This window comes from Podarcis muralis, chromosome 17 (assembly GCF_964188315.1).
Source record: "Podarcis muralis chromosome 17, rPodMur119.hap1.1, whole genome shotgun sequence".
Lineage (NCBI taxonomy): Eukaryota > Metazoa > Chordata > Lepidosauria > Squamata > Lacertidae > Podarcis > Podarcis muralis.
The window spans coordinates 41,847,460-41,861,790 of NC_135671.1; the positions used below are offsets into that span (position 1 = coordinate 41,847,460).

General features: G+C 43.4%; 1 protein-coding gene across 1 annotated transcript in view; it reads left to right on the forward strand.

Annotated features, from left to right (window-relative positions):
- Positions 1–14,331, forward strand: part of LOC144325963 (lysozyme C, milk isozyme-like) — a 46,079-nt gene that overhangs the window by 15,218 nt on the left and 16,530 nt on the right. The window contains exon 2 of the mRNA XM_077921256.1: positions 7,346–7,504. Coding sequence (XP_077777382.1) covers positions 7,346–7,504 — 159 coding nt within the window. The remainder of the gene's footprint in view (positions 1–7,345; positions 7,505–14,331) is intronic.

Here is a 14,331-nt window from a genome sequence, read left to right on the forward strand (position 1 = left end):
AAAACAATGGTGATATCACCTAAAACATAGGTCATGGTTTAAAGGGGTTATCCGAATCACACAGGAGACCGTTTCTCTTCTTTAGGGATAGGACGCTGATCAGGAATCTGGCAACCATGAGTGATTTTAGGGGGTCATCATCAGTTAGTAGATATCTCAGTTTGGCAATTCCCTTAAGATATTGAGCAAGAAACTTGCTCCTGGCCGGTAAGTGAAAAGCACAGTCAAAGATTATGTGATGCAACGATTCCGGTGCCCCACTATTACAATCACATAAGAGTGATATCTGTCCATTGGAGAATCTATTTCTCAGCACGTTCGATGGGAAGGTGTTGAATGTTGCCTTTACAAAGGCATATCTATGAGCTGAGGAAGTTAGGGAATTCAAATAGTTTGGGAGCCTTAAGTGGGGTAATAAACCAAGATTTAGAGGTGAGCAGGTACCATTGCCCAAGATCATTTTCTGCTGCAAGTCCATCTCCTCTAGCTTACAGGTTACTGTTCTTTTAGCTGGGACTATGTCCTGCTCTAGTAATTTGGATGGGGAGATTCCCATTGCTGTTATTTTCAGCTGTAAATTTTTTACCCATGGGCTCTGGAAATCATCTCTCCACATACATTGTATCAAGTACAAGTTTTCCCTCCTCTATATGACATCCTTTTATATATTTGAACATGGCTATCATATCACCCCTTAACCTCCTCTTCTCCAGGCTAAACATGCCCAGCTCCCTTAGTCGTTCCTCATAAGGCATCGTTTCCAGGCCTTTGACCATTTTGGTTGCCCTCCTCTGGACACATTCCAGTTTGTCGGTGTCCTTCTTGAACTGTGGTGCCCAGAACTGGACACAGTCTTTAAACCTCTTTTTTTGACCACCAGCATTACGCTTTCCATTTTAAAATTCGGAATAGAGTAGTTCTTTTGGAAGATGATAATCAGGCATCCGCACAACATGACCAGTCCAACCAAGTTGATGTTGAAGAATCATTGCTTCAACACTGGAAGAAATCTTTGTTTCTTCCAGTACACTGGCATTGGTTCGCCTGTCTTCTCAAGTGATGTGTACAATTTTTCAGAGACACCGTTGATGGAATCTTTCGAGGAGTTGGAGATGGCGTTTATAAGTGGTCCATGTTTTACAAGCATATAGTAAGGTTGGTAGTACAATAGCTTTGTAAACAAGCATTTTGGTTTCCCTGCGAATGTCCTGGTCCTCATACAATCTGCACTTCAATCAGGAGAAAGTCGCACTCACAGAGCTCAGGCGATGCTGGATTTTGGCATCAATGTTGACCCTTGTGGAAAGATAACTGCCTAGGTAGGAGAAGTGATTGATTTGTGGTACTGCAGAGGGGTTGTTTTGTGCTTGTTGATGCAGCACTTTGGTTTTTTGGATGTTGAGTGATAGGCCAAGCTTTCCGTAAGCTTCTGCAAAGATATTTAGGATGGTTTAGAAGTCATCCTCTGAGTCATCAGAATGATGATGACTAAGAATCAAAGAAGAATCAAAGAATCATAGAGTTGGAATAGACCACAAGGGCCATCGAGTCCAACCCCCTGCCAAGCAGGAAACACCATCAGAGCACTCCTGACATATGGTTGTCAAGCCTCTGCTTAAAGACCTCCAAAGGAGACTCCACCACACTCCTTGGCAGCAAATTCCACTGTCGAACAGCTCTTACTGTCAGGAAGTTCTTCCTAATGTTTAGGTGGAATCTTCTTTCTTGTAGTTTGGATCAATTGCTCCGTGTCCGCTTCTCTGGAGCAGCAGAAAACAACCTTTCTCCCTCCTCTATATGACATCCTTTTATATATTTGAACATGGCTATCATATCACCCCTTAACCTCCTCTTCTCCAAGCTAAACATGCCCAGCTCCCTTAGCCGTTCCTCATAAGGCATCGTTTCCAGGCCTTTGACCATTTTGGTTGCCCTCCTCCATTTTGACCATTTTGGTTGCCGTTCCAGTTTGTCAGTGTCCTTCTTAAACTGTGGTGCCCAGAACTGGACACAGTACTCCAGGTGAGGTCTGACCAGAGCAGAATACAGTGGCACTATTACTTCCCTTGATCTAGATGCTATACTCCTATTGATGCAGCCCAGAATTGCATTGGCTTTTTTAGCTGCCGCGTCACACTGTTGGCTCATGTCAAGTTTGTGGTCAACCAAGACTCCTAGATCCTTTTCACATGTACTGCTCTCAAGCCAGGTGTCCCCCATCTTGTATTTGTGCCTCTCATTTTTTTTGCCCAAGTGCAATACTTTACATTTCTCCCTGTTAAAGTTCATCTTGTTTGTTTTGGCCCAGTTCTCTAATCTGTCAAGGTCGTTTTGAAGTGTGATCCTGTCGTCTGGGGTGTTAGCCACCCCTCCCAGTTTGGTGTCATCTGCAAATTTGATCAGGATGCCCTTGAGTCCATCATCCAACATCTGAAGGCCCTGATCTGCTAGGTGCTGGGGTGAATTGCACCCTGCGCCTTGCCGAGTCAGGCCCAGGCTGCCACCTGGCCCAGCATTGCCCTCTCCCACTGTAAACCAACCAGGACAGTTCCAAGAAAATGCACATGGCAAAAAGAAGCACTAGGCCACCCTCTGGTGGGCCGCCCCCTTACCTGCTTGTGATTGGCCAAGCTGATAGCCAACCAATCAGATTTAATAAATAAATAAATACCCCCCCCTTTCTTCTCACTTCCCTCTATGGCCTCCTAGCCTTGTGCTGTGGCCCCCATATATATCCTGGGGGGGGGGGGCAGGAGGCCATATAGCCCCCATTAGGAAACACTGGTTTAGTCCATAGAAGTGAACCTGGTCAGATAAAGCATGCATTCCTGTGGTGCACAGGTTGAAACAAGTTTTCTTTGGGTCCTCCTTGGATGCACGGGAGCAGGAGTGAGTGCAAAGATTCTCAGGTACTCTGCTTAAAGAAATTCTGTGTTGTGGGGGCAGAAAGGGGGGGGCTGGTTCTGCAAGCTGAATGAAATTACACAAATGAATCAAATGAATTTGCTTCACATTGGCCACAGAGAGCAGCCATACTCTACATACTCTATATGTAGAGTATAGGAGCATCCTCCCAACTCCAGTGACTGGAAGCAATGCTTTTATCAATGCCTCTGGTATTTTTAAGCTTTAATCTCTGTAGCCATAGGGTTATAGATGTTCCCTTAAGAAAAAAAATACAATAAACAGGGTGTCCTGTGCAGAAGTCTCTGAATCTATTAGCTTGTAATTTGCAATGGAGGCTTATTCTGCCTGCAAATTTCATCCACTACTATCAAGGGGGGAAAGTTATAGTTATGTTAAAATGTCACAGTAGTGAATGGAGTGAACCAGGCAGTGTACAAGTGTCTTGGATGGAGGTGGGCTGCTTTCTAAAGGGCTGATTCAGGGTCTGAACTGAATCTTGTGGTTGGTTCATACAGCTCACATTGAATCATTGCATGATTGCTGATGGTTTCAATGTGTCCCTATAAGTCACATATAATTCTTCACAATTAATCACTCTTCGTTATGAGGACTTCTCAGAGTTTGTTTTGTGACTTTATGGGAAAATGAACTACTGGCATGATTTTAATGATAGCATTGTGAATTTAACAGTTGCTCATTTGCAATTCTTCAGTGCTATTTCTATATTTCAACCATTCCTTTTGTTTCACTGGAAGATTCAGACCTCTTGCATTGCATGGTCTTAATTTTGCTGAACAAAATGTGCTTGTAGATTCATAGCCAATCATAATATATGGTCTCCCCCCCCCCCACCTGTCTAGTATCCTCTTCATCAGGCTTCCTTAGCAGTTTTCCTGACCTTTTGGATAATCCCCTTTTGTTTGTTTGGGATTTGTTTAAGATCTTTACTTAGGAGATACCCTCACAACTTGTTGGAGCTTGCTTTGGTGGTTGTGGTTGAGGAATGGTATTTGACCAGGGCATTTTACCTACACGGGTGTCCAGTGCTTAGTTGCATTGAGGCATGGTTGCTGCTTTGCTTGGGCAAGTTCGAAAGCATGTCAAAGTGCAAGTAGATAAATAGGCACCGCTCCGGCGGCAAGGTAAACGGCGTTTCCGTGCCAGAAGCGGCTTAGTCATGCTGACCTGGAAGCTGTACACCAGCTCCCAAAGCTAATAAAGCGAGCTGAGCACCGCAACCCCAGAGTCGGCCACGACTGGACCTATGGTTAGGGGTCCCTTTACCTTTATGCTGTTCTCTTAGGCCTAGTTTATTATTGTTTGCCTTCTCCCTCAAAGTACACTCCTCCATTGTTTCTTGAGACAGATGAATGCCAACTCAACTCTACTATGGGACCCAAGAAAGGACAGGGAAGGTCTAACACCATCCAACCTCCGGCAAAGCATCCTCCCCACCTTCTTCCTTGGGACATGAGGGCTCTGTCTCATTTGAAGGTTGATTTTACTTTGATAGGGTCTTGGCCATGGGATGTTGGCCATGCAATTTAAGTCAACCCAGAATTTGGCTGGATCAGGTTGATGCAATCCTGGATCAGCCCAGGTTGGATCAGGACTACCCAGAAGGGGCATTGTTCTGGCAGAAAGGGCAAGGGGATGCATAGGCAACCTGTGTGTATCTCTTTCTCTCCTCCTCCTGCCCATGAGTTTAATTAGGGTATAAAAGCCTGATTACATGGCATCATCTCCTTTAGGAATGGCTGAGAATACTGATGAATTTGGAAATAGTACCCAAAATTACGTCAGCTTATGTGTTCTTTCTCAACCTGGAACAGGAATTTGGTAGGCGAATATGATAGATGTTCACTGTATTTTTATGATACAGTGCCCCCCCCCCCACATGTTCCTGATGTTTCCTTCCATTGAAATGAAAGGTGTAGCATGATGTAATGGTTATTTAATGACATAATATGTTTGGAATTAGTGGGCAGTGAGACAAACAATGTTCTTTGCAGAAGGCAAACTGCAGCAGACTAGAAACAGCACTATCCATGATGAATATGGGATGGACAAGAAAATGATGGCTTCTTACATCCCCAACTCCTGCCTACTGTATTCCAATATGGCAAATTTTAACAGTCAGCCCAACTTTTAGTTTTGCACTTGGGAGGGAATGATTTGAGTTTGTTATAAAACCCAAACATGCATTTTGCAAGCAAGTAGGGATTTTAGGGTGATAAGGCAGAGATAGTTGTGGGTGGGATCTGCAGGATCCTGGGCAGGCTGAGGTAGTAGGACTAAACAGAGGGTTGCCTGTCTTTTGTGGTGGGAAGATGCAGAATGTTGACTAATTTGAGGGGAGGGATCCGGTGAGCACCATTAGGCACCATTTACTAATGGGTGTTGCAGAGGCCAACTGCTAAGGACTTGTGAAATGTCTGGGCTAAATACAGACGATAAGCAGAGCTTGCTGGATCAGGCCAGTGAACCCCAAACAAGAAGCCCCCAGACAGAATCTGACTGCACCCGTACTTTACCCTTTCATTCAGAACATCTTTGAGGCTAAGCTGCCCAATACCACCGAAGTTGTGGGGACCCAGGGCCACCAAGCTGACCTTAGCCAGCTGAGGCTGAGGCAAAGGGCAATGCATGACGGCATTCATTCCCCTTGCCCTGGCAGAAGTTGGCCCTCCCAAAACAATGTTTTGTTTAGTTTCCTGCACTGTGGTTCAACCCACACTTGTTGCTTTGTCTCTTATTTCCCTGTTCTGGTTGTAAATTCAGCTGACTGCCAAACAATAAATCTATCTTGATGAAATAAGAATTCCAAAAACAGACATCCTCATTTTCAGCCCAAGTCCCCAGATAATAAAAAGGCTGGTTCTTGGGCAGTGGCATAGCATGGGGGGTGCAGGGGGGCCCAGCCGCACTGGGCGCAACATCTGGGGTTAGGGCAAATCCACAGGTTAGGGGGCACAAATCCACGGGTTAGGGGGCGCAAATCCACGGGTTAGGGGGCGCAAATTACTTGCCTTGCCCCGGGTGCTGACAACCCACGCTACGCCACTGTTCTTGGGGCATATTGTCACATCACTCTCCAGACAGCTGCAGCCATGAAAGTTCTGATCCTTTCCATACTCAGCCTCCTCGCTGTGGCAAATGAGGCCCATTTGTTTGAGCGCTGTGAGCTAGCAGGCGTTTTGAGACGATATGGGCTAGATGGATTCGGAGGCTACACCCTGAATGACTGTGAGTTTTGTTTGCTGAGTGCACAGCTTCATTGGAGTTCTTTGTATGGATTTATGCTTGCAATGGGGTACCTTCCAGGTGTTGCTGGATTTCAACTCCCATTGGTCACATCCTGTGTTACCAGTGAACATAGATGATAGGAGTTGTAGCCCAACAACATCTGGAGGGCAGCAGGCTTGCAGGGCGTGTTTTGATATTTTTCAGCTGCTCTTTCCAGTGTTCTCATTTTCATAATTTGCTTTTGAATCTTACAATCTGAAACCCTCTTGTATGACCTCTTAGGGAAAGGAGAAATGCTAGCATCCCCATAAAAATGCTGCCTTCTTGCTTGCGCTGCTGCCTAAAGAAGCTCATCCTATTGGCAACCAGGGTCTTTCCAAGTGTGGCCCCCACTCTTTGGAGAAGGCACACAGTCATGGTACATGCTGAAAACTGACATGCTCACTGACTAGTTCCTTTGCCACTGATGTCAATAATTTGCTTAGGCAACCTTTCAGTTACATTTTGTACTAACTGTTAACACTGCTGGATATATTTTACTATTGTTTGTGTATTCTTGATTAATCTTATTATAAACCACCTTGCTGGTATATAAATTTAAAATAAATTAATAATGAGAAATAATAAACAAAGTGGTACTGATGGTACTGATACTGTGAAATGTTTACATGTAGTGTTTTCTGCTCTGAAAAAAATGAAGACTGCAAAAATTATAATCAAAATAAAGAATGTCAAAACTGAAAATAGTTAATAAAAAAAGTGTTGACATAATTGAAGTTTGGTGGAATGGAATGGAAAACCAAGTTAGCGATTTGAATATTGTTCATATGGTGCTTTAGGGTTTTCATAGTCCTTCCTGTGCATTATCTGCCTCTCCCTTCCTGCATGATGCCCCAACACCTGACAGCCCCAGATTGATCTGGGCCATCCAAGCTGACCTGCCGTCATCTGTGGATGCCTTACCTGACTTGACTGCCAGGACGCCTTTGAAAAGACTGGATTTGGCTTGGGCCTTGGCCCAAGCCCTGGAATCCAGTGTATTCAAGACCATGATTCAAATCTCTTAACCACAATGCTTGCACTACACCATTTTCTGGTGTGCAATCTGTGCAAATTTTCTTCTTAAAAAGGTACTGTATGTTTTTATGCCAGCTTTCTAATACCCATGTATGTATTTTCTTTCCCCTGCCAGGGATTTGTCTGCTCAGTGCTGGAGGCGGTTTTAGCACTAACCCCCCAGTGATTGCCATGGGCATGCGCCAATACTATGGGCTGTTCAGGATTGACAATCAATACTTTTGCAGTGATGGGACCATAGCAACACGTAATGTCTGCAACATGCCCTGTCAGCGTGAGTGACATGTTTTTGCTTTGTATTATGTGAACTAGCAACTTTCTGTCATTTCCCTCTTTGCAATTTGGAAAGAAAGAAGTCCACATTCATGCACATCTTGTGCATATTACTCCGTGTAAAACACTTTTGTACATGTTACTGCACAGTATATGAGCTTCACTGGCCAGCCATGAGTTCCAGTCTTATGAGAGAAGAAGAAAAACTTTTCTCTGTCTACTTTCTCCATGCCTTGCATCATTTTATGGACTACAATCATTCCTCTGTGGGTGGCCACAGAGCCTAGGACTTGCCAATCAGAAGGTTGGCAGTACGAATCCCTGCAACGGGGTGAGCTCCCGTTGCTTGGTCCCTGCTCCTGCTAACCTAGCAGTTCGAAAGCACATCAAAGTGCAAGTAGATAAATAGGTACCGCTCCGGCGGGAAGGTAAACGGCGTTTCTGTGTGCTGCTCTGGTTTCTGCTGGCCACATGACCCGGAAGCTGTACACCGGCTCCCTCGGCCAATAAAGCAAGATGAGCTCTGCAACCCCAGAGTTGGTCATGACTGGACCTAATGGTCAGGGGTCCCTTTACCTTTACTATCATTCCTTGACCTATTACTTGACCTTTCTATAAACTAAAAAGTCCCAAAGGCTGTAATCTTTCCTCATAGGGGAGTTGCTCCAGCCCCTTGATAATTTTGGTTGCCTTTCTGAACATTTCTCAGCTTTACAATATCTTTTTTTGAGCTGAGGCAATCAGAACTGTACACAAGATTGCAAATGCACTCACACAATAGATTTATATAACGGCATTATGATATCGGCAGTTTTATTTACCGTTCCTTTTGTAATGATCCCTAGCATAGAATTTGCCACACACTGGGTCGACACCTTCATTATCTTCTACAACTTCAAGGTCATTCCTGGTCAGACCCCATAAATGTATAGGGGACATATATAAATAACAATGATAAATTAATAAGTAAATAAACAATTGGGGGTCCCAACATGCATCCCTTTTCACTTGTTTTCATTGACTTGCATTTGCCATTTTACTGCCTATTCTCTCAATTTGAAGAGGTCCTTTTGGACTTCCTCACAATCCTTTTTTTTTTTTTAACAATTCGAGATCATTAGCAAACTTTGACAACTCATCCCTGTGGATGTGGCAAATCCCTGTTTATGAGCAAGTTAAAAAAACACAAATCCCAATACTGATCCTTAGAGGACTTCACTCTCTACATCTCTCCATTCAGAAAACTGCCAAATAATTTCTGCTCTTCGTTTTCTGCAATTTAACCAATTTGTGATTCACAATATGTTCTCCTCATATTCCCAGACTGCTAAGCTTACTCACGAGTCTTTAATGTTGAAAGCTTCTTGAAAGTCCAGATCACCTTTATCTACTTTCTTATTGACACTCTCCAAGAACTGTAATAAGTTTGTGAAACTGAACTTGCTCTTGCAGAAGGCATGCTGGTTTGTTCTTCTATATGCTTAGTTATTTTATCCTAACAATGCTTTTCACCATTTTTTTCTAGGACAGACATGCTAACCAGCTTGTAATTTCCACGAGTCCCCCTGAATCCCCCTTTTAAAAAGTTGGTGTTGCACTGGTTGGATGATCTTGCAAGTCATCATTTTGTAGCTGGCTCTGCTTCCTCTAGTCATTATTTTGCACCCTGGCTGGAGCTTGTTCATTTTGAGTTCTACAAACAAACAGTAGATTTTGGGTACCCTTTGCTATAAATCATAATGAGAGTCAATCTGGGCCAAATTTTGGGCTGTAGATTTTAAATGGACAATTATGTGGCTTGGCAATCACCTGTGATTTGTCAGCATTTACAAGCAGGTGCCCAAGTTTTTCCTGGATTCAAGTGGTTCCTTCTGTGTCCAGAGGTGATGATGCCCTAGCTTGTTTTTTGTTGTAAACTTCAGGGCTTGTTTCTTTATGGTGTGGATTTGTTCTGGACACATACAGACAATGGAATTTGCAGACTCTGAGGGAAAGGGAAGACAGTCTGAGAAACAGGAAGCTAGCAGGAAGATGCCCCCAGGTCCCAAGCTTTTTGAAAAAAGGGCTCCCTGTTGCAAAGATTAAATTGCTATGTAGTTGAAATTTAACTGTAATAAGTGAAAGCACCTAGTATAAGTTTTCCAGCAGACTGCCTAATCCGCATTTAGTCCACTCATCATGTCTAAAGAGCAAGAGCCCCTGAAACAAGCAAGAGCTGCCATAATTAAGAACTACAGTACTTTTTACTGTATCATTTTTGTGCTATTTCACAGTGACATCCAGAAGCAACCTTGTTATTTCCATTAATCTTCATTACCTGCCCGTCTCATTCCATATCTTTGCAGGATTCCTTGATGACGATCTCACTGATGACATTGCATGTGTTAAGACAATTGTCCAAAGTCAAGTATGGGTAAAAACCTGGTGAGTCACGGGGACTTCCGGGTTAGCGCCATCGCCTAATGGTGGATTCCCTCCGAGCTCCGGAGGGAATCAGCTCAGCAGGGGTCGGGTCCTGCCGCGGCGGCGACGCGGGGACCCCTATAAACCAAAGGCGCGGAAGCCTGTGGACTTGGTGACTCGGTGGGCACCTTTGCGCCCCCCCGACCCGCGATGGAGCCTTTTTAAAGGCTACGGAACGGGGGACGGGGAGCGGCGCGGTGCTGAGAGTCTGAGTGAAGCCGCATGCCATGGACGGAGTGAAGCCGCATGCCATGGACGGAGAGCGCTGACTTCTTCCTTTGAACATCTGGATTAAAAGTAACAACCCGTGAGTAATACGGAAATTGGACTTAAAAGGGAATTTTTTCCCCCGGATTTGGAACAAACGGGGTAGGCGCAAAGAGGAAGTCCGTCTCCCCGCCTTGTAAACAACTTAAAGCAAGGACTAGCTAACTAAGGTTGAGAGAATATCTTCTTTATTAGGATAAAAGTTATTAATTTCACGATTTGGCAGTATAAGCAATTTGCTGGAGGATAAGAGTTGTTTTTGAGAGTTGAAGTGCAACCCCCCCCGGGATCTGGGAGTGATCCGCGAGAGAGCCTGTCAAGAGACATAGAAGATTTTGACAGCTGTCAAACTAGCTGTCAAAGTTGGGAAAGAAAGAGAACATTGTTTCTGTTGTCTCTGCTGGATATATTTGTTACAATTTGGTTATAAATTGTTGGAAACAAGGAAGAATTGATACAAACTAACTTGACTTTTGGTTTTTGAACCAGAAGGAATACTAAGTAACCAGAATCCCTCTAGAGGGGGTTCTGGGACATTACAATGGCTGCAAGTGGAAAAATACTGATGGAGCTAAACAGGACTTTCTTTCTCCTGGGAAAGTTACAAGAACAAAACAATGTTTTGGCTATAAGGGTCAAAACACTGAATGAAACAGTAAATAACTTCACTGAATCTGGAAGGGATTTGACTCAAGTCTTAGCAACTGAACAAAAGGCCCTTGCAGCGGAACAAAAAGTTTTTGTAGCTGAACAGGAAAAGAAATTTGAGAAATTTGAGAAAGTGGGAAAAGAAATATATGATGATCTGGAGAGTAAGGAAGGAGGAGCAACAATGCTGCAGATGAAGGAAAGCCAGAGGCCTGTCAAGAAGGATACAAAGGAAAATAAGAACTGGATAATGAAAATTTGGTTTGAATTGGAGAATGAAGAATGGAGAGATCTCCTTATGTGGAGATCTGAAGACTCTTGGATTACAAATCTGACCAAGATGGAAGTTGGAGCTTTTGGGACATTTGGACTTAAAAGGATTAAGAAACAAGATTTGAGCTCCACTTTTAATTATTGAAATCTGACTGGAAGAAAAATGGACTTTATTGAGACAGAGCTTCTCCGAGATTTGGTGTTTGATATAAAGGACTATCAAAAAAACCGGCAGAGAGGAACTGAGAGAGAATTACGAGCCTCGGACATGAGGTCTCCAGGCTGACTGCAGATGGACTGATGGACATTTGAGGGGGATCAAAACTGGGAAAGGGGGGGTGGGGATTGGGAATCCAAAGGGTGTATAATTATATTTTGATCTTTTTTATTTTATTTTGTTAGGGGTATTAAAATGGGGAATTCGTGGAAGGGTATTGGGGTCGACCTTAGAAAAAGATTTTAAGAATGGGTACTGAGGTACAAAGACTGATGTTTATAAGTTAAAATTGGTTATATAAAATGAACTAAATATAATAATGAACTAAATATAATAAGGTCAAAAATTGGGGATAAGAACTAGTTGAACTAATAATTGGAATTGGAATACAAGAGAGGGAGGAGTGGGGAAGTCATGGAAATATGTTATTGAAAATAAGGCTGTAAACGGTGAATGTTTTTTAATCTTTTTTGGTTTTCTCTTTTTCTTTCTTTTTTTCTGGATTTTTGGAAAATTTTAATAAACATTTTTTTGGGGGAAAAACCTGGTGAGTCACATCAGTTTCCTAAGCTCCACAAAAGGCAAAAAAGGGGCAGGGGCAGGGAATTGAAGGGGAGAGAGAGAGAGAGAGAGAGAGAGAGAGAGAGAGAGAGAGAGATACACCCCCCCCCCCAAAAAACACACTAAAGGCCATAAGTATAAAATCAATATATACCATACTTTTCCGTGTAAAAGATTAGTTTTTTTACTAAAAAATTATGGTAAAATAGGGGGCGGCATGTTATACATGGAAAAATACAGTATATACATATACAACCAAAACATTGAAGCCCATAAGTAGAAAATCTAAGTTTTTGAAGTGAAATTGAATAGCCTAGGATTGAGATTAGGAATCTGCTTAGAGATTTGTCCCTTTTCATTTCCTTTGCATAAATTCAATGGCTCAAATGGTGGCATCTCCTATTCAGCAGTTGGAAATGGAAAGATAAAAACCTGTTCTTAGCCTTGTTCCCAACTTTCCCTTGTACATGCCAGTTTCATCTGAACTTCCTGAGCAGTACAGGGAGTCTGAAGGAAGTTTCTAAATTTATTAGGCTAAACATGCTTTGAAGCCTCCTCATGATGAGAAACCCTACTAAGAAAGGGTTCTATGTTTCAAAACCACAACAGAAAGGGAAGATGAGAGTAAGGTAACTCATGAATTAAGGAAGGGAGGGGTCTCTTAGCCTTGCCCTGAACTGTTGGGATCCTTGCCTGCACAACTTTAAGAGGCAGCATCTGTTCTGCAACCAGTCAAGATCTCCTCAGAATAGGCCGCGATCAGCTCAGATTGTGAGGAGAGGAGGTCTCTAACAAGGAGGCAGCCATAGCTAGCCTGTTCCCAAGAGACATGGCATCCCAAATAGCCCACCCCAGTGCAACCCACTATGACCTTAGAAGCCCACTTCAGTTGCACTGCATGAGCCTGAGTGTCAGTATTATGCAAGAGGGAGAAAAGCTTTTATCTACTTTCTACACCCCAGGCATCCTTTGCAGACACATCAGTCATGCCCATTGCTTCACTTTTTGGCAGCAAGTCTATAAGTTTAATCCTGCATTGTGTGAAAAGGTTACTCCTGCTTGAACCACAAACTATCTGCATTCCAAATTTTAGGTTCATTCCTATGTCAAGGTGAAATTTTGTATTTCCAGAACCGTGGCAACAATATATGTATTTGGATCATTTGATATGTACCTGTTTGAAGGGAAATCCAAGGAATGTTGATTTTTCTTCTTTCTACATTCTTAGGATCCGGACAACCTTCACAAGAAGGTGTAGTACAAGAAGACAATTCTTCCTTGGCAGTTGTGGTTTCTGAGATCTCCATTCCTACTGGCCCTTCATAATCAAACCTTCCAATTCCTTCTGATGGCACTCTTCACCTGCTAGCACTTGAAGAGGGAAGCCCTTGCTTTACAACATTTCAGAACTTCATAGCTCTTCTGAACTAATGTAATACAAAGGCTTCCTAACAACACATGGCCACTCCAGAGCCCATGATAGAAAAAGAAGCCTGTCAGATTCAATCCTGATAAAATAGTCCTGGTTATGTCATGTTGAGACGAAGGAGATGAGTTAGCAATAACTACCAAGGCTCTCTGACTCCACCGCAATGTAGGCTCAACTAACAAACTGGGAAATGGCAACTTCCTTCATTTGCTGAGTTGGACTGGGATGACATAGGGAAGGAAGAAGACCTGCAGCCTAGTTAGGATTCAAAATTTGCTGCTCTTTTGATTTCTCTGCTTGAATTATCAATAAAAAAATTGTTGTTGTTGTTTAGTCGTTTAGTCGTGTCCGACTCTTCGTGACCCCATGGACCAGAGCACACCAGGCACCTCTGTCCTCCACTACCTCCCGCAGTTTGGTCAACCTCATGCTGGTAACCTTGAAAACACTATCCAACCATCTCGTCCTCTGTCGCTCCCTTCTCCTTGTGCCCTCCATCTTTCCCAGCATCAGTGTCTTCTCCAGGGAGTCTTCTCTTCTCATGAGGTGGCCAAAGTACTGGAGCCTCAGCTTCACGATCTGTCCTTCCAGTGAGCACTCAGGTCTGATTTCCTTAAGAATGGATGCATTTGATCTTCTTGCCGTCCATGGGACTCTCAAGAGTCTTCTCCAGCACCATAATTCAAAAGCATCAATTCTTCGGCGATCAGCCTTCTTTATGGTCCAGCTCTCACTTCCATACATCACTACTGGGATGGTCTTTAACTATACGGACCTTTGTTGGCAAGGTGACATCTCTACTTCTCAAGATGCAACTTATCTCTCTCTCCTCCATTATGATCAGTGGGTAGAGGCTTCCCTAAGTAGTCTTACAGTGGTGCCTCGCAAGACGAAATTAATTCGTTCCGCAAGTCTCTTCGTCTTGCGAGTTTTTCGTCTTGCGATGCACGGTTTCCCATAGGAATGCATT